Source organism: Coregonus lavaretus (assembly GCF_964263955.1).
Source record: "Coregonus lavaretus genome assembly, contig: HAP1_SCAFFOLD_2225, whole genome shotgun sequence".
In the NCBI taxonomy this organism is placed as follows: domain Eukaryota; kingdom Metazoa; phylum Chordata; class Actinopteri; order Salmoniformes; family Salmonidae; genus Coregonus; species Coregonus lavaretus.
Window position 1 is genome coordinate 1 of NW_028156821.1, and position 18,980 is coordinate 18,980.

Sequence of the window (18,980 nt, forward strand, 5' to 3'; positions counted from 1 at the left end):
CCTCAGAGAGTACATTCCTCAGAGAGTACATTCCTCAGAGAGTACATTCCTCAGAGAGTACATTCTTCAGAGTACATTCCTCAGAGAGTACATTCCTCAGAGAGTACATTCCTCGGAGAGTACATTCCTCAGAGAGTACATTCCTCAGAGAGTACATTCCTCAGAGAGTACATTCCTCAGAGAGTACATTCCTCAGAGAGTACATTCCTCAGAGAGTACATTCCTCAGAGAGTACATTCCTCAGAGAGTACATTCTTCAGAGTACATTCCTCAGAGAGTACATTCCTCAGAGAGTACATTCCTCGGAGAGTACATTCCTCAGAGAGTACATTCTTCAGAGTACATTCCTCAGAGTGTACATTCCTCGGAGAGTACATTCCTCAGAGAGTACATTCCTCAGAGAGTACATTCCTCAGAGAGTACATTCCTCAGAGAGTACATTCCTCAGAGAGTACATTCCTCAGAGAGTACATTCTTCAGAGTACATTCCTCAGAGAGTACATTCCTCAGAGAGTACATTCCTCGGAGAGTACATTCCTCAGAGAGTACATTCCTCAGAGAGTACATTCCTCAGAGAGTACATTCCTCAGAGAGTACATTCCTCAGAGAGTACATTCCTCAGAGAGTACATTCCTCAGAGAGTACATTCCTCAGAGAGTACATTCCTCAGAGAGTACATTCCTCAGAGAGTACATTCCTCTGTGCCCCAAGTTCTCCAATGAACTGCATCAAACTTGGTCTAAGGTGAACTCAAGGTTCCATGTCTCAAGCCAGTGCAAGCCTTGAACCTTCATGGCTTCCCCCCGAGGAGTTGGGACTGGACAAGTACCCTTATCATGGACCCCATTGTTGCGGCCATGGTCCTCCCAGACAAGGAGATCATTGGTAGGTCTCCCCGCTGTCCTCCGGGACCTCATCGGGCTGCTGACGACCACTCTGCAGCAGACATACCTGCACGGTCTAATAGCTCGCCTGTCCACCGACAGTGACCCTGAGCTGACTGCTGAAATTACTCAGATGTCCCCACTCCTCTCCCTCTCAAACGTTGAGATGTCACGTGCTAATGGCAAAGCCTTGTCTACGGTCTTCTCGTCACGCGGACAGCTTTGGCGCTCACAGTCAACGATGTCAGCCTCCGTGAAGAAACCCGTTATGGAGCATCCCATCTCCCCAGGCCAAGTTTTTGGCCCTGGTGTGGATGCCATTTTTGGACCAAATGGCAACGCTGCGGAAGGACAGACAGACCCCTCAGTCATTCAAGGATCCCCCTGCCCTGCATTACCCTGCCCAGAGACAATTGCAGTCTAGACCTCAGCTCTCCCCTGCTTTGTAAGGCCGCTTGGGCCCTCCCCCCAAACCAGCCACGTCAGCGGCATAACAAGCCCTCTGCTCCAAAAAAGGACGGGCCGCCTCAGTCATCCTGATGGGAGTGGCCCTGGCATCGGCCGCTTCTCCCACGCCCATCTGGCAAAGTGGGAGGAGCTTGTGGAGTCCCCCCGAGTGCTGGATACAGCACTACAGGGGTACAAACTCCAGTTCCGACTCGGCCACCACCTTTCAGAGGGGTTTGGTCAACTACAACAGCCGACCCCCAGAAAAGAGAAGCTCTCCCACTGGAGATTGCTATTAGCGGGGACAGCATGGGAACTACCTCGGAGGCCGGACCTATTGTCACAGGCAGAGGGCACATTGTGCCATCTGAATCCCTCCCTCCTGCAGCTGTGGGCCTGGCCGGTGAACAGCGAAAATGGTCTGGTTTAGATCTTGAGCCCTCTGTTGTTAACATCTTACAGAGTGCCAGGGCCCCGTCCATCACGTCAACCTATGACACGAGATGGGGCGTGTTCTGCCAGTGGTGTGGGGAGCAGGGGGTTGCTCCAGAATCTGGTGGCATAAAAACTGTGCTCCAGTTCTTGAGGTTAGTGATCTACTGAGAATAGGGGGGGGTCATTTCAAACACACTCTGATAGTCCTCCTAAAGCAGGCATTGTGTAAAGGAGCAGTAGATCATGTCCTTGATCCTGGATGAAGTTTTGAAATCCTTAAGAGTCTATTGACGCACCCGTGTAACAATCTAATGAACATAATAACAAATCCTCAGTTTAAGATACAGATATGTTCATCTATATCTCTACTGCATGTTGTTCTATATCTCTACTGTATGTTGTTCTATATCTCTACTGTATGTTGTTCTATATCTCTACTGCATGTTGTTCTATATCTCTACTGTATGTTGTTCTTTATCTCTACTGTGTTGTTCTATATCTCTACTGTATGTTGTTCTATATCTCTACTGTATGTTGTTCTATATCTCTACTGTATGTTGTTCTTTATCTCTACTGTGTTGTTCTATATCTCTACTGTGTTGTTCTATATCTCTACTGTATGTTGTTCTTTATCTCTACTGTGTTGTTCTATATCTCTACTGTATGTTGTTCTATATCTCTACTATATGTTGTTCTATATCTCTACTGTATGTTGTTCTATATCTCTACTGTATGATGTACTATATCTCTACTGTATGTTGTTCTATATATCTACTGTATGTTGTTCTATATCTCTGCTGTATGTTGTTCTATATCTCTACTGTATGTTGTTCTATATCTCTACTGTATGTTGTTCTATATCTCTACTGTATGTTGTTCTATATCTCTACTGCATGTTGTTCTATATCTCTACTGTATGTTGTTCTATATCTCTACTGTATGTTGTTCTATATCTCTAATGTATGTTGTACAATGTCTGTACTGTATTTTGTTCTATATCTCTACTGTATGTTGTTCTATATCTCTAATGTATGTTGTACTATGTCTCTATGACCTCTATTGTATGTTGTTCTATATCTCTACTGTATGTTGTTCTAAATCTCTACTGTATGTTGTTCTATATCTCTACTGCATGTTGTTCTATATCTCTACTGTATGTTGTCCTATATCTCTACTGTATGTTGTTCTATATCTCTGCTGTATGTTGTTCTATATCTCTACTGTATGTTGTTCTATATCTCTGCTGTATGTTGTTTTATATCTCTACTGCATGTTGTTCTATATCTCTACTGTATGTTGTTCTATATCTCTACTGTATGTTGTTCTATATCTCTTCTGTATGTTGTTCTATATCTCTACTGTATGTTGTTCTATATCTCTACTGTATGTTGTTCTATATCTCTACTGTATGTTGTTCTATATCTCTAATGTATGTTGTACTATGTCTCTATGACCTCTATTGTATGTTGTTCTATATCTCTACTGTATGATGTTCTAAATCTCTACTGTATAATGTTCTATATCTCTAATGTATGTTGTTCTATGTCTCTACTAAATGTTGTTCTATATCTCTACTGTATGTTGTTCTATATCTCTACTGCATGTTCATCTATATCTCTACTGCATGTTGTTCTATATCTCTACTGCATGTTGTTCTATATCTCTACTGTATTATGTTCTATATCTCTACTGTATGTTGTTCTATATCTCTACTGTATGTTGTTCTATATCTCTACTGCATGTTGTTCTATATCTCTACTGCATGTTGTTCTATATCTCTACTGTATGTTGTTCTATATCTCTACTGTATGTTGTTCTATATCTCTACTGTATGTTGTTCTATATCTCTACTGTATGATGTTCTATATCTCTACTGTATGTTGTTCTATATCTCTACTGTATGTTGTTCTATATCTCTACTGTATGTTGTTCTATATCTCTACTGTATGTTGTTCTATATCTCTACTGCATGTTGTTCTATATCTCTACTGTATGTTGATCTATATCTCTACTGTATGATGTTCTATATCTCTACTGTATGTTGTTCTATATCTCTACTGTATGTTGTTCTATATCTCTACTGTATGTTGTTCTATATCTCTACTGTATGTTGTTCTATATCTCTACTATATGTTGTTCTATATCTCTACTGTATGTTGTTCTATATCTCTACTGTATGTTGTTCTATATCTCTACTGTATGTTGTTCTATATCTCTACTATATGTTGTTCTATATCTCTACTATATGTTGTTCTATATCTCTACTGTGTTGTTCTATATCTCTAATGTATGTTGTTCTATATCTCTACTGTATGTTGTTCTATATCTCTACTGCATGTTGTTCTATATCTCTACTATATGTTGTTCTATATCTCTACTGTGTTGTTCTATATCTCTACTGTATAATGTTCTATATCTCTATGACCTCTACTGTATGTTGTTCTATACAGTGGCTTGCGAAAGTATTCATCCCCCTTGGCATTTTTCCTATTTTGTTGCCTTACAACATGGAATTAAAATGGATTTTTTTGGGGGGGTTGTATCATTTGATTTACACAACATGCCTACCACTTTGAAACAAACAAGAAATAAGACAAAAAAACTGAAAACTTGAGCGTGCATAACTAAGATCTTGTTTAGGGGCTCCATAGCAAAGGGGGTGAATACATATGCACGCAACACTTTTCCGTTATTTATTTTTTAGAATCTTTTGAAATAAGTTATTTTTTTCATTTCATTTCACCAATTTGATTTTGTGTATGTCCTTTAGATGAAATCCAAATAAAAATCAATTTAAATTACAGGTTGTAATGCAACAAAATAGGAATAACGCCAATGGGGATGAATACTTTTGCAAGGCACTGTATCTCTATGCTATGGCCAATGCAATATGTTAAGCTATAGGTATCTATTAGGGTTGGGCAGTATCCAGATTTCCATACCGTCATACCGTTTCTGTACCATATACGGTATTACCGGAGGTGCATACAATTGGTGCCATTAAAAAATATATATTTGTTTTTAAATGTGGACGCACAAAACAATTTAGGCAACAGGGATCTTGATCCAGGAGGGGATTGACTGTCTCTGCTGTAACCAAGAAGCTTGCTCTTGACATCTAGCCACTTGCCTTGAGCTGGATATCATTTATTTGATTTATTCTAGTTATACTTATATAACTTCAAGTTATAAGCAGTAGCTGCTCTTCTTCCTTTTATTCTACGATATTGAAAATCATACAGTCGGTATTTCGAAATATTCCGGTATACAGTATAAACGGTATATCGCCCAAACCTAGTATGTATGGTGTAACGCGTTGTCTGTCCTCCCCAGGTCCGTAGAGTTCATCAGTCTGGCCAGTGCTATCTCTGACAGGTGTTGTCTGTGTCCTCTCCAGGTATCCTAGAGTTCATCAGTCTGGCCAGTGCTATCTCTGACAGGTGTTGTCTGTCCTCTCCAGGTATCCTAGAGTTCATCAGTCTGGCCAGTGCTATCTCTGACAGGTGTTGTCTGTCCTCCCCAGGTATCCTAGAGTTCATCAGTCTGGCCAGTGCTATCTCTGACAGGTGTTGTCTGTCCTCTCCAGGTATCCTAGAGTTCATCAGTCTGGCCAGTGCTATCTCTGACAGGTGTTGTCTGTCCTCTCCAGGTATCCTAGAGTTCATCAGTCTGGCCAGTGCTATCTCTGACAGGTGTTGTCTGTCCTCTCCAGGTATCCTAGAGTTCATCAGTCTGGCCAGTGCTATCTCTGACAGGTGTTGTCTGTCCTCTCCAGGTATCCTAGAGTTCATCAGTCTGGCCAGTGCTATCTCTGACAGGTGTTGTCTGTGTCCTCTCCAGGTATCCTAGAGTTCATCAGTCTGGCCAGTGCTATCTCTGACAGGTGTTGTCTGTCCTCTCCAGGTATCCTAGAGTTCATCAGTCTGGCCAGTGCTATCTCTGACAGGTGTTGTCTGTCCTCTCCAGGTATCATAGAGTTCATCAGTCTGGCCAGTGCTATCTCTGACAGGTGTTGTCTGTCCTCTCCAGGTATCCTAGAGTTCATCAGTCTGGCCAGTGCTATCTCTGACAGGTGGTGTCTGTCCTCTCCAGGTATCCTAGAGTTCATCAGTCTGGCCAGTGCTATCTCTGACAGGTGTTGTCTGTCCTCTCCAGGTATCCTAGAGTTCATCAGTCTGGCTGTAGGGCTGGTCAGTATTAGAGGAGTGGACGCAGGACTCTACCTGGGCATGAACGAGAGAGGAGAGCTCTATGGGTCGGTAAGTTAAACACTCCTCTCCTCTACCTCTACTCTCCTCCTTCTTATCCTCTCCTCTACCTCTACTCCTATCTCTCCTATCCTCTCCCATCCTCTCCTCTCCTCTCCTCTACCTCTACTCCTATCTCTCCTATCCTCTCCTCTCCTCTCCTCTACTCTCCTCCTCCCTCCTCTCCTCCTCTCCTCCTCTTTCTCCTATCCTCTCCTCCACTCTCTCCTCTCCTCCTCTCTCCTCGCTCCTCTCTTCTCCTCCCTCCTCTCTCCTATATTCTCTCCTATATTCTATCCTCTATTCTCTCAACTATTCTCTCCTCTCCTCTCCTCTCCTCTCCTCTCCTCTCCTCTCCTCTCCTCTCCTCTCCTCTCCTCTCCTCTCCTCTCCTCTCCTCTCCTCTCCTCTCCTCTCCTCTCCTCTCCTATCCTCTCCTCTCCTCTCCTCTATTCTCTCCTCTCCTCTATTGTCTCCTCTCTCCTCTCCTCTCCTCTATTTTCTCCTCTATTCTCTCCTCTCTCCTCTCCTCTCCTCTATTCTCTCCTCTCCTCTATTCTCTGCTCTATTCTCTCCTCTCCTCTCTCCTCTCCTCTCCTCTCCTCTATTTTCTTCTCTATTCTCTCCTCTCCTCTCCTCTCTCCTCTCCTCTCCTCTCCTCTCCTCTCCTCTCCTCTATTCTCTCCTCTCCTCTCCTCTCCTCTCCTCTCCTCTCCTCTCCTCTCCTCTCCTCTCCTCTCCTCTCCTCTCCTCTCCTCTCCTCTCCTCTCCTCTCCTCTCCTCTCCTCTCCTCTCCTCTATTCTCTCCTCTATTCTCTCCTCTCCTCTCCTCTATCCTCTCCTCTATTCTCTCCTCTCCTCTCCTCTCCTCTCCTCTCCTCTCCTCTCCTCTCATCTCCTCTCCTCTCCTCTCCTCTCCTCTCCTCTCCTCTCCTCTCCTCTCCTCTCCTCTCCTCTACCCCTCCTCTCCTCTCCTCTCCTCTCCTCTCCTCTCCTCTCCTCTCCTCTCCTCTCCTCTCCTCTCCTCTCCTCTCCTCTCCTCTCCTCTCCTCTCCTCTCCTCTCCTCTCCTCTATTCTCTCCTCTATTCTATTCTCTCCTCTATTCTCTCCTCTCCTCTCCTCTCCTCTCCTCTCCTCTCCTCTCCTCTCCTCTCCTCTCCTCTCCTCTCCTCTCCTCTCCTCTCCTCTCCTCTCCTCTCCTCTCCTCTCCTCTCCTCTCCTCTCCTCTCCTCTATTCTCTCCTCTCCTCTCCTCTCCTCTCCTCTCCTCTATTCTCTCCTCTATTCTATCCTATTCTTTCCTCTATTCTCTCCTCTCCTCTCCTCTCCTCTCCTCTCCTCTCCTCTCCTCTCCTATCCTCTCCACTCCTCTACCCCTCCTCTCCTCTATTCTCTCCTCTCCTCTCCTCTCCTCTCCTCTCCTCTCCTCTCCTCTCCTCTCCTCTCCTCTCCTCTCCTCTCCTCTCCTCTCCTCTCCTCTCCTCTCCTCTCCTCTCCTCTCCTCTCCTCTCCTCTCCTCTCCTCTCCTCTCCTGTCCTCTCCTCTCCTCTCCTCTCCTCTCCTCTCCTCTCCTCTATTCTCTCCTCTATTCTATTCTCTATTCTATTCTCTCCTCTCCTCTCCTCTCCTCTCCTCTCCTCTCCTCTCCTCTCCTCTCCTCTCCTCTCCTCTCCTCTCCTCTCCTCTCCTCTCCTCTCCTCTCCTCTCCTCTCCTCTCCTCTCCTCTCCTCTCCTCTCCTCTCCTCTATTCTCTCCTCTACCCCTCCTCTCCTCTACCCCTCTCTGCCCCTCATCAGAAAACATTATTGTCATACAACAGGGAACAGTCATCTCCATACAGCCTTTAACATGTTTTGTGTTGTAACACTTACATATTCACATTGCATCAGGTTAGTTATATCATTGACACTCAGTTTAGAGTGGAAATGTAGCAGGAAGCCAGAAGTGAGATGAGTAAAGATACTGTGTGGAGTTATAGGCTGTCATAGAAATATTTACAGACAGGCATGGTGTTTACTCCTCATGGCTCTGGGTTTCTAGGATATATCCGCAAGGCTTCCCAGGTCCCATAACTCATCCGTTCCTGAGGACGAGATGGGAACCCCTTCATTTACATATTTTACCAAGTTCACTGAGTATACACAGTCAGGACTATTTGCAGGTTAGCTGAGGTGGACCTGATAGACAGTTTTTAAATACTTTGATACAGCTGAATTTGTTGTTCACATTAATATGTACATTTATGGGTGACCAAATTCACACAGAAATGTGAGTAAAAGATCTGTTATTCTCATTGAAAGCCAGTCTAAGAAGCGGTAGATCTGTTATTCTCATTGAAAGCCAGTCTAAGAAGCGGTAGATCTGTTATTCTCATTGAAAGCCAGTCTAAGAAGCGGTAGATCTGTTATTCTCATTGAAAGCCAGTCTAAGAAGCGGTAGATCTGTTATTCTCATTGAAAGCCAGTCTAAGAAGCGGTAGATCTGTTATTCTCATTGAAAGCCAGTCTAAGAAGCGGTAGATCTGTTATTCTCATTGAAAGCCAGTCTAAGAAGCGGTAGATCTGTTATTCTCATTGAAAGCCAGTCTAAGAAGCGGGAGATCTGTTATTCTCATTGAAAGCCAGTCTAAGAAGCAGTAGATCTGTTATTCTCATTGAAAGCCAGTCTAAGAAGCAGTAGATCTGTTATTCTCATTGAAAGCCAGTCTAAGAAGCGGTAGATCTGTTATTCTCATTGAAAGCCAGTCTAAGAAGCGGTAGATCTGTTATTCTCATTGAAAGCCAGTCTAAGAAGCGGTAGATCTGTTATTCTCATTGAAAGCCAGTCTAAGAAGCGGTAGATCTGTTATTCTCATTGAAAGCCAGTCTAAGAAGCGGTAGATCTGTTATTCTCATTGAAAGCCAGTCTAAGAAGCGGTAGATCTGTTATTCTCATTGAAAGCCAGTCTAAGAAGCGGTAGATCTGTTATTCTCATTGAAAGCCAGTCTAAGAAGCGGTAGATCTGTTATTCTCATTGAAAGCCAGTCTAAGAAGCGGTAGATCTGTTATTCTCATTGAAAGCCAGTCTAAGAAGCGGGAGATCTGTTATTCTCATTGAAAGCCAGTCTAAGAAGCGGTAGATCTGTTATGATGGGAGCAGAGAACAGCCAATAACATGGGGATTTCTCCAGTGTGTGTGTGTGTCTCTCTCTCTCTCTTTGTGTGTGTGTGTGTGTGTGTGTCTCTCTCTCTGTGTGTGTGTGTCTCTCTCGCTCTCTCTGTGTGTGTGTGTGTGTGTGTGTGTGTGTGTGTGTGTGTGTGTGTGTGTGTTTGTGACCTGCTAATAGGTGTCTCTGGCCCCTACCGAGGGCCTCTCTGTCTCTCTCAGCCTGAACAACAGACAGACTGTCTCTAAAGCAGGTCCTTTATGTTGGGGATAAGTGGAAGATAACATTACATTCTTACCAATACATGTTAATGTCATTATTTGGCAACAATTACAACACTCCTACCTAATGTAATTAAAATGAGTTTGTTCTGCATGGTGGATTTTCTAAAAGACGATAGAGCTCTCTTTGAGATGCTCAGCTATATAGAATTAATAAATACTGATCATTTACGTGGTCATAATTCGTGCTCAAGGGGAAATCCTACAGGTTCCCAGCTTTCAATGAGAAACTAATTTTAATTAGATCAGATATGTCTTTTTTGTAACTGTTGCCAAATAATGACTAACATATTTTGCTAAGAATGTGATTAGAGGATGAGTCCTGTAGCGGGTCTTGAACCCAGGCCACCAGCACCAATGATGACCTCCCTGACCACTAACCCAATAGGGGATATCTCCCTCCACCCTAACCCCTCCACCCTAACCCCTCCACCCTAACCCCTCCTCCCTGACCACTAACCCAATAGGGGATATCTCCAGGATGTGCTTATTGGAACCCCTCCACCCTAACCCCTCCACGCTAGGCACTACAGTATGGTCCCTAACCCCTCCTCCCTAACCCCTCCTCCCTAACCCCTCCACCCTAGGCACTACAGTATGGTCCCTAACCCCTCCTCCCTAACCACTCCTCCCTAACCCCTCCTCCCTAACCCCTCCTCCATAGGCACTACAGTATGGTCCCTAACCCCTCCTCCCTAACCCCTCCTCCATAGGCACTACAGTATGGTCCCTAACCCCTCCTCCCTAACCCCTCCTCCCTAACCCCTCCTCCCTAACCCCTCCACCCTAGGCACTACAGTATGGCCCCTAACCCCTCCTCCCTAACCCCTCCTCCCTAACCCCTCCTCCATAGGCACTACAGTATGGTCCCTAACCCCGCCTCCCTAACCCCTCCACCCAGGGCACTACAGTATGATCCCTAACCCCTCCACCCTAACCCCTCCTCCCTAACCCCTCCTCCCTAACCCCTCCTCCCAGGGCACTACAGTATGGTCCCTAACCCCTCCTCCCTAACCCCTCCTCCCAGGGCACTACATTATGGAGATCTGAAACAACTTGATAGGTGTAAGCAATAGGGTGAAGCACTTTGAAGTAAATCTCAGCTCTGTTAAAAGTACACTCAATAAAAACTTTTATTGATCATAGTGATTCAGGAGTATAATTAAAACAGGTTAACATGTCCCACCAACATTATACAACTATACTGAAAGCCCTTAAATTGCTGAAATAAGTAGGCCTAAATCAAATCAATGATGAGAATAGTCAGAATAAACTATATGTGACACAGACATGATGGCGTAGCAGGAAGCTCGGCGTACCGTGAACCAAGAGGTTGTGAGTTCAAATCTCAGGTGAGGACATGTTGAATAATAATTACTGTATACATTAATGTGCACAATGTAGTCAGATATGTACAGTTAGATATCCCTTGGCAACAGGCAGAGCGTGAGGAATAGATCAGTGGTTCACCAATCAGGGCCTTGATTGGCTTGGCAACAGTAACAAGGTGTAATGTCTAATGAAAACATTTCTTTGGGACCATCAGGTGACAACTGATACACAGAAAACTGGACAATGTTCTTGAAACATGTCTAAAACGTTTAATTTAGGATATTCTGAGAACATGGTGACCACATTCTGGGTATGTTCTGTTTGACATTAAGGGTATGTTCTCCTAACTCTAACGCCAAAACATGCTAAAAAAGGTTCTCCGAAATGTTTTGCTAACATAGAATGTTCCCCTAACTAACGGAAAACTCGACACTCAAACATTAGGGGAAAATGACGGGTAACATTATAAAAACGTTCTCTCTGTTAGCTGGGTATGGATAGCTCTGTTAGCTGGGTATGGATAGCTCTGTTAGCTGGGTATGGATAGCTCTGTTAGCTGGGTATGGATAGCTCTGTTAGCTGGGTATGGATAGCGCTGTTAGCTGGGTATGGATAGCTCTGTTAGCTGGGTATGGATAGCTCTGTTAGCTGGGTATGGATAGCTCTGTTAGCTGGGTATGGATAGCTTTGTTAGCTGGGCATGGATAGCTCTGTTAGCTGGGTATGGATAGCTCTGTTAGCTGGGTATGGATAGCTCTGTTAGCTGGGTATGGATAGCTCTGTTAGCTGGGTATGGATAGCTCTGTTAGCTGGGTATGGATAGCTCTGTTAGCTGGGTATGGATAGCTCTGTTAGCTGGGTATGGATAGCTCTGTTAGCTGGGTATGGATAGCTCTGTTAGCTGGGTATGGATAGCTCTGTTAGCTGGGTATGGATAGCTCTGTTAGCTGGGTATGGATAGCTCTGTTAGCTGGGTATGTGCAAAGTCATGTGCCCTGTCTCCTGGTGGGTGTGTTTACAGACCCCTCCACACAGCCCTAACCCCTAACTGTCTTCAGCCAACCACAACCTGCCGGCTAATTGATGGAACTGTTTCAGAACGCCACGGCCATTTATATAAACACTGTTCTGCTGGTTAAACACATTCATCTGCTGCCTGTAGTGCAAGTGGCATCCCAAATGGCACCCTATTCCCTATATAGTGCACTACTATTGACCAGGGCCACAGCTATCTTATGATGTCAGGTTATACCACGCTCAGCCAAATAGCAGAGAGCTGGGCCAAGAGGACAGACTATTCAGATACCCTGGAGGTTGGAACAACACACTGAAACACACCCATCCTGACAGAGTGGTGTTGTCAGGCTATTGTGTTCTATTGTTCTGTCCTGTTGTGTTCTAATGTTCTGTCCTGTTGTGTTCTAATGTTCTGTCCTGCTGTGTTCTATTGTTCGCTCCTGTTGTGTTCTATTGTTCTGTTGTGTTCTAATGTTCTGTCCTGATGTGTTCTATTGTTCTGTCCTGTTGTGTTCTATTGTTCTGTCCTGTTGTGTTCTATTGTTCTGTTGTGTTCTATTGTTCTGTCCTGTTGTGTTCTATTGTTCTGTCCTGCTGTGTTCTATTGTTCTGTCCTGTTGTGTTCTAATGTTCTGTCCTGTTGTGTTCTAATGTTCTGTCCTGCTGTGTTCTATTGTTCGCTCCTGTTGTGTTCTATTGTTCTGTTGTGTTCTAATGTTCTGTCCTGATGTGTTCTATTGTTCTGTCCTGTTGTGTTCTATTGTTCTGTCCTGTTGTGTTCTATTGTTCTGTTGTGTTCTATTGTTCTGTCCTGTTGTGTTCTATTGTTCTGTCCTGCTGTGTTCTATTGTTCTGTCCTGTTGTGTTCTATTGTTCTGTCCTGTTGTGTTCTATTGTTCTGTTCTGTTGTGTTCTATTGTTCTGTCCTGTTGTGTTCTATTGTTCTGTCCTGTTGTGTTCTATTGTTCTGTTCTGTTGTGTTCTATTGTTCTGTTCTGTTGTGTTCTATTGTTCTGTCCTGTTGTGTTCTATTGTTCTGTTGTGTTCTATTGTTCTGTCCTGTTGTGTTCTATTGTTCTGTCCTGTTGTGTTATATTGTTCTGTCCTGCTGTGTTCTATTGTTCTGTCCTGCTGTGTTCTATTGTTCTGTCCTGTTGTGTTCTATTGTTCTGTCCTGTTGTGTTCTATTGTTCTGTCCTGTTGTGTTCTATTGTTCTGTCCTGTTGTGTTCTATTGTTCTGTCCTGTTGTGTTCTATTGTTCTGTCCTGCTGTGTTCTATTGTTCGCTCCTGTTGTGTTCTATTGTTCTGTTGTGTTCTAATGTTCTGTCCTGATGTGTTCTATTGTTCTGTCCTGTTGTGTTCTATTGTTCTGTCCTGTTGTGTTCTATTGTTCTGTTGTGTTCTATTGTTCTGTCCTGTTGTGTTCTATTGTTCTGTCCTGCTGTGTTCTATTGTTCTGTCCTGTTGTGTTCTATTGTTATGTCCTGTTGTGTTCTATTGTTCTGTTCTGTTGTGTTCTATTGTTCTGTCCTGTTGTGTTCTATTGTTCTGTTGTGTTCTATTGTTCTGTCCTGTTGTGTTCTATTGTTCTGTCCTGTTGTGTTCTATTGTTCTGTCCTGCTGTGTTCTATTGTTCTGTCCTGCTGTGTTCTATTGTTCTGTCCTGTTGTGTTCTATTGTTCTGTCCTGTTGTGTTCTATTGTTCTGTCCTGTTGTGTTCTATTGTTCTGTCCTGTTGTGTTCTATTGTTCTGTCCTGTTGTGTTCTATTGTTCTGTCCTGCTGTGTTCTATTGTTCTGTCCTGCTGTGTTCTATTGTTCTGTCCTGTTGTGTTCTATTGATCTGTCCTGCTGTGTTCTATTGTTCTGTCCTGTTGTGTTCTATTGTTCTGTCCTGTTGTGTTCTATTGTTCTGTCCTGTTGTGTTCTATTGTTCTGTCCTGTTGTGTTCTATTGTTCTGTCCTGTTGTGTTCTATTGTTCTGTCCTGCTGTGTTCTATTGTTCTGTCCTGCTGTGTTCTATTGTTCTGTCCTGTTGTGTTCTATTGTTCTGTCCTGTTGTGTTCTATTGTTCTGTTGTGTTCTATTGTTCTGTCCTGTTGTGTTCTATTGTTCTGTCCTGTTGTGTTCTATTGTTCTGTCCTGCTGTGTTCTATTGTTCTGTCCTGTTGTGTTCTTTTGTTCTGTCCTGTTGTGTTCTATTGTTCTGTCCTGTTGTGTTATATTGTTCTGTCCTGTTGTGTTCTATTGTTCTGTCCTGCTGTGTTCTATTATTCTGTCCTGTTGTGTTATATTGTTCTGTCCTGTTGTGTTATATTGTTCTGTCCTGTTGTGTTCTATTGTTCTGTCCTGCTGTGTTCTATTGTTCTGTCCTGTTGTGTTATATTGTTCTGTTGTGTTCTATTGTTCTGTCCTGTTGTGTTCTATTGTTCTGTCCTGTTGTGTTCTATTGTTCTGTCCTGTTGTGTTCTATTGTTCTGTCCTGTTGTGTTATATTGTTCTGTCCTGTTGTGTTCTATTGTTCTGTCCTGTTGTGTTCTATTGTTCTGTTCTGTTGTGTTCTATTGTTCTGTCCTGTTGTGTTCTATTGTTCTGTTGTGTTCTATTGTTCTGTCCTGTTGTGTTCTATTGTTCTGTCCTGCTGTGTTCTATTGTTCTGTCCTGCTGTGTTCTATTGTTCTGTCCTGCTGTGTTCTATTGTTCTGTCCTGTTGTGTTCTATTGATCTGTCCTGCTGTGTTATATTGTTCTGTCCTGTTGTGTTCTATTGTTCTGTTGTGTTCTATTGTTCTGTCCTGTTGTGTTCTATTGTTCTGTCCTGTTGTGTTCTATTGTTCTGTCCTGTTGTGTTCTATTGTTCTGTCCTGTTGTGTTCTATTGTTCTGTCCTGTTGTGTTCTATTGTTCTGTCCTGTTGTGTTCTATTGTTCTGTCCTGTTGTGTTCTATTGTTCTGTCCTGCTGTGTTCTATTGTTCTGTCCTGCTGTGTTCTATTGTTCTGTCCTGTTGTGTTCTATTGTTCTGTCCTGTTGTGTTCTATTGTTCTGTTGTGTTCTATTGTTCTGTCCTGTTGTGTTCTATTGTTCTGTCCTGTTGTGTTCTATTGTTCTGTCCTGCTGTGTTCTATTGTTCTGTCCTGTTGTGTTCTATTGTTCTGTCCTGTTGTGTTCTATTGTTCTGTCCTGTTGTGTTATATTGTTCTGTCCTGTTGTGTTATATTGTTCTGTCCTGTTGTGTTCTATTGTTCTGTCCTGTTGTGTTCTATTGTTCTGTCCTGTTGTGTTCTATTGTTCTGTCCTGTTGTGTTCTATTGTTCTGTCCTGTTGTGTTCTATTGTTCTGTCCTGCTCAGTCATCCAGCTCCTCCCACCTGCTGATCTCTCAGCCATCTCTCACCCTGCCCTGTCCCAGGATGCCCTGCAGCTCCCATGTTGACACAAGGTGTGTGTTTTTAGGTGACGTCACAGGGGAAGTGCTTCCTCTATGAACAGAGGTCAATGTAAAACAGATTTTTTCACTTGTACTGAAAAAAAAATTGCACACCCTCACCCTCAAAGAATTAACTCAAAATACAGTTTATAACCACAAATAACAATAACTGTAGCGACCCTGTGTTTCTGAATGTGGATATCGACATCGATGCCCCGCAGGGCTGCGGGTCAGATTGAGGGTACCCCAACCCCCATGGATGCCCCGCAGGGCTGCGGGTCAGATTGAGGGTACCCCAACCACCATGGATGCCCCGCAGGGCTGCGGGTCAGATTGAGGGTACCCCAACCACCATGGATGCCCCGCAGGGCTGCGGGTCAGATTGAGGGTACCCCAACCCCCATGGATGCCCCGCAGGGCTGCGGGTCAGATTGAGGGTACCCCAACCCCCATGGATGCCCCGCAGGGCTGCGGGTCAGATTGAGGGTACCCCAACCACCATGGATGCCCCGCAGGGCTGCGGGTCAGATTGAGGGTACCCCAACCACCATGGATGAGCTCTCCTGTTTCATTAAGACACGATGAGAGCAGCAGCCAATCCTCAGCTAGGGGGAAATCTGATGTTCAACATTTTGATGGCATATTTAGAATTATATAAAATATATGCAACACATTTTCCACCAATAGGTTTCTGCGCCAATGCACCACACAAACAATAAACAAAGCATACCGACTTTGGGCGCTTCAATATCATGGTTTGCATTTTCAACACCACAATAAATAGACTATGTCAATCTCGACAAACAGACATTTCATCCCACCCTACCATGTAGACTTACCCAGTATCGAGGCCCAATCTTACCCAGTATCGAAGGCCCAATCTTACCCAGTATCGAAGGCCCAATCTTACCCAGTATCGAAGGCCCAATCTTACCCAGTATCGAAGGCCCAATCTTACCCAGTATCGAAGGCCCAATCTTACCCAGTATCGAAGGCCCAATCTTACCCAGTATCGAAGGCCCAATCTTACCCAGTATCGAAGGCCCAATCTTACCCAGTATCGAAGGCCCAATCTTCCCAATGTCATTAAACTTTTTTTTTTTTTTTTTTTTTTTATACAGTACCAGTCAAAAGTTTGGACACACCTACTCATTCCAGGGTTTTTCTTAATTTTTACTATTTTCTACATTGTAGAATAATAGTGAAGACATAAAAACTATGAAATAACACATATGGAAGTAACCAAAATATATTTTATATTTGGGATTCTTCAAATAGCCACCCTTTGCCTTGATGACAGCTTTACACACTCTTGGCATTCTCTCAACCAGCTTCACCTGGAATGCTTTTCCAACAGTCTTGAAGGAGTTCCCACATATGCTGAGCACTTGTTGGCTGCTTTTCCTTCACTCTGCTGTCCGACTCATCCCAAACCATCTCAATTGGGTTGAGGTCGTGGGATTGTGGAGGGCAGGTCATCTGATGCAGCACTCCATCACTCTCCTTCTTTGTAAAATAGCCCTTACACAGCCTGGAGGTGTGTTGGGTCATTGTCCTGTTGAAAAGCAAATTATAGTCCCACTAAGCCCAAACCAGATGGGATGGCGTATCGCTGCAGAATGCTGTGGTAGCCATGCTGGTTAAGTGTGCCTTGAATTCTAAATAAATCACAGACAGTGTCACCAGCAAAGCACCCCCACACCATAACACCTCCTCCTCCATGCTTTACGGTGGGAACTACACATGAGGAGATCATCCGTTCACCCACACAGTGTCTCACAAAGACACAGCGGTTGGAACCAAAAATCTCAAATTTGGACTCCAGACCAAAGGACACATTTCCACTGTCCATTGCTCGTGTTTCTTGGCCCAAGCAAGTCTCTTCTTCTTATTGGCGTCCTTTAGTAGTGGTTTCGTTGCAGAAATTCGACCATGAAGGCCTGATTCACACAGTCTCCTCGGAACAGTTGATGTTGAGATGTGTCTGTTACTTGAACTCTGTGAAGCATTTATTTGGGCTGCAATTTCTGAGGCTGGTAACTCTAATGAACTTATCCTCTGCAGCAGAGGTAACTCTGGGTCTTCCTTTCCTGTGGCGGTCCTCATGAGAGCCAGTTTCATCATAGCGCTTGATGGTTTTTGCGACTCACTTGAAGAAACTTTAAAAGTTCTTGAAATGTTCCGTATTGATTGACCTTCATGTCTTAAAGTAATGATGGACTGTTGTTTCTCTTTGCTTATTTGAGCTGTTCTTGCCATAATATGGACTTGGTCTTTTACCAAATAGGACTTTCTTCTGTATACCCCCCCTACCTTGTCACAACACAACTGATTGGCTCAAATGCATTAAGAAGGAAAGAAATTCCACAAATTAACTTTTAAGAAGGCACACCTGTTAATTGAAATGCATTCCAGGTGACTACCTCATGAAGCTGGTTGAGAGAATGCCAAGAGTGTGCAAAGCTGTCATCAAGGCAAAGGGAGGCTATTTGAAGAATCTCAAATATAAAATATATTTTGATTTGTTTAACACTTATTTGAGTACTACATGATTCCATATGTGTTATTTCATAGTTTTGATGTCTTCACTATTATTCTACAATTTAAAAAATAGTAAAAATAAAGAAAAACCCTTGAATGAGTAGGTGTGTCCAAACTTTTGACTGATACTGTATATACACACAGTACAAAGATTTTTAAACGTGACTGGAACATAAAAGTTGTTGACTTATTTTAATTGTAGTCCCTATTTTTTTTACATAAATACGTATACAATTAGATAAATACATATACAATTAGATAAATACATATACAATACATAAATACATATACAATTCCATAAATACATAAACAATTCCATAAATACATATACTATTACATAAATACATATACAATTCCATAAATACGTAAAAAATTCCCTAAATACGTATACAATTCCATAAATATGTATACAATTCCATAAATACGTATACAATTACATAAATACGTATACAATTACATAAATACATAAACAATTACATAAATACATAAACAATTACAGAGATACAGACAATAAAAGGTTATACTGTTCACACATTAGCCAGATTTTGACATTCTTTAAAAGTGGTTATGGTTGGTTTGGCTTTGAGTTGCTGGGGTAGTTTGTTGCACTCAACAGAGCCGGTAAATAAAAATGTGTTCTTACCAGATAGACGTTTATATTTAAAACAGTGAATATTAGAGTTTGTGGCTCTGGTATTGTGTGGTCCTCTGTAGTTCAGCTGGTAGAGCATGGCGCTTGTAACACCAGGGTAGTGGGTTCGATCCCCGGGACCACCCATACGTAAAAATGTATGCACACATGACTGTAAGTCACTTTGGATAAAAGCGTCTGCTAAATGTTATTATTATTATTATTATGCTGGTGGACATCTCTAACTAATAAAAAAATGTGGATAGGTACCTGTGGGCTGAGTCCGTGATAATTATGTGGACCACATCAAGTTGAATTAATACTACTATTTTTTCCACAGATAGCCAGCCTGGCTGCTTAAAATGCTGGAGCACCAGATGATTATGAGGGGGGAGTTTAAGGAACAATTCTTACAAGTTTGTTTGGCTGGTAGCTTATTCTTTAGATGTTTGGTAAACCATGATATGCAGCATAATCAAAGTGACACTGGAGTCGCCAGAGTCTTTGGAGCGTCTATAACCAGGTTTCCATCCAGTTGGCGACAGATTTTATCCAACATGTGCTTTACTCGTGTAAAAAGTTTGGATGGAAA

General features: G+C 43.1%; 1 protein-coding gene across 1 annotated transcript in view; it reads left to right on the forward strand.

The window, feature by feature from the left end:
• Positions 1 to 836: 836 nt before the first annotated feature.
• The window catches only part of LOC311119665 (fibroblast growth factor 16-like), a gene marked incomplete at both ends in the record, with an annotated part of 32,469 nt that continues 14,325 nt past the window's right edge, over positions 837 to 18,980 (forward strand). The window contains 2 exons of the mRNA XM_084194334.1: positions 837 to 885; positions 5,859 to 6,025. Of these exons, the coding sequence (XP_084050460.1) occupies positions 837 to 885; positions 5,859 to 6,025 (216 nt within the window). The remainder of the gene's footprint in view (positions 886 to 5,858; positions 6,026 to 18,980) is intronic.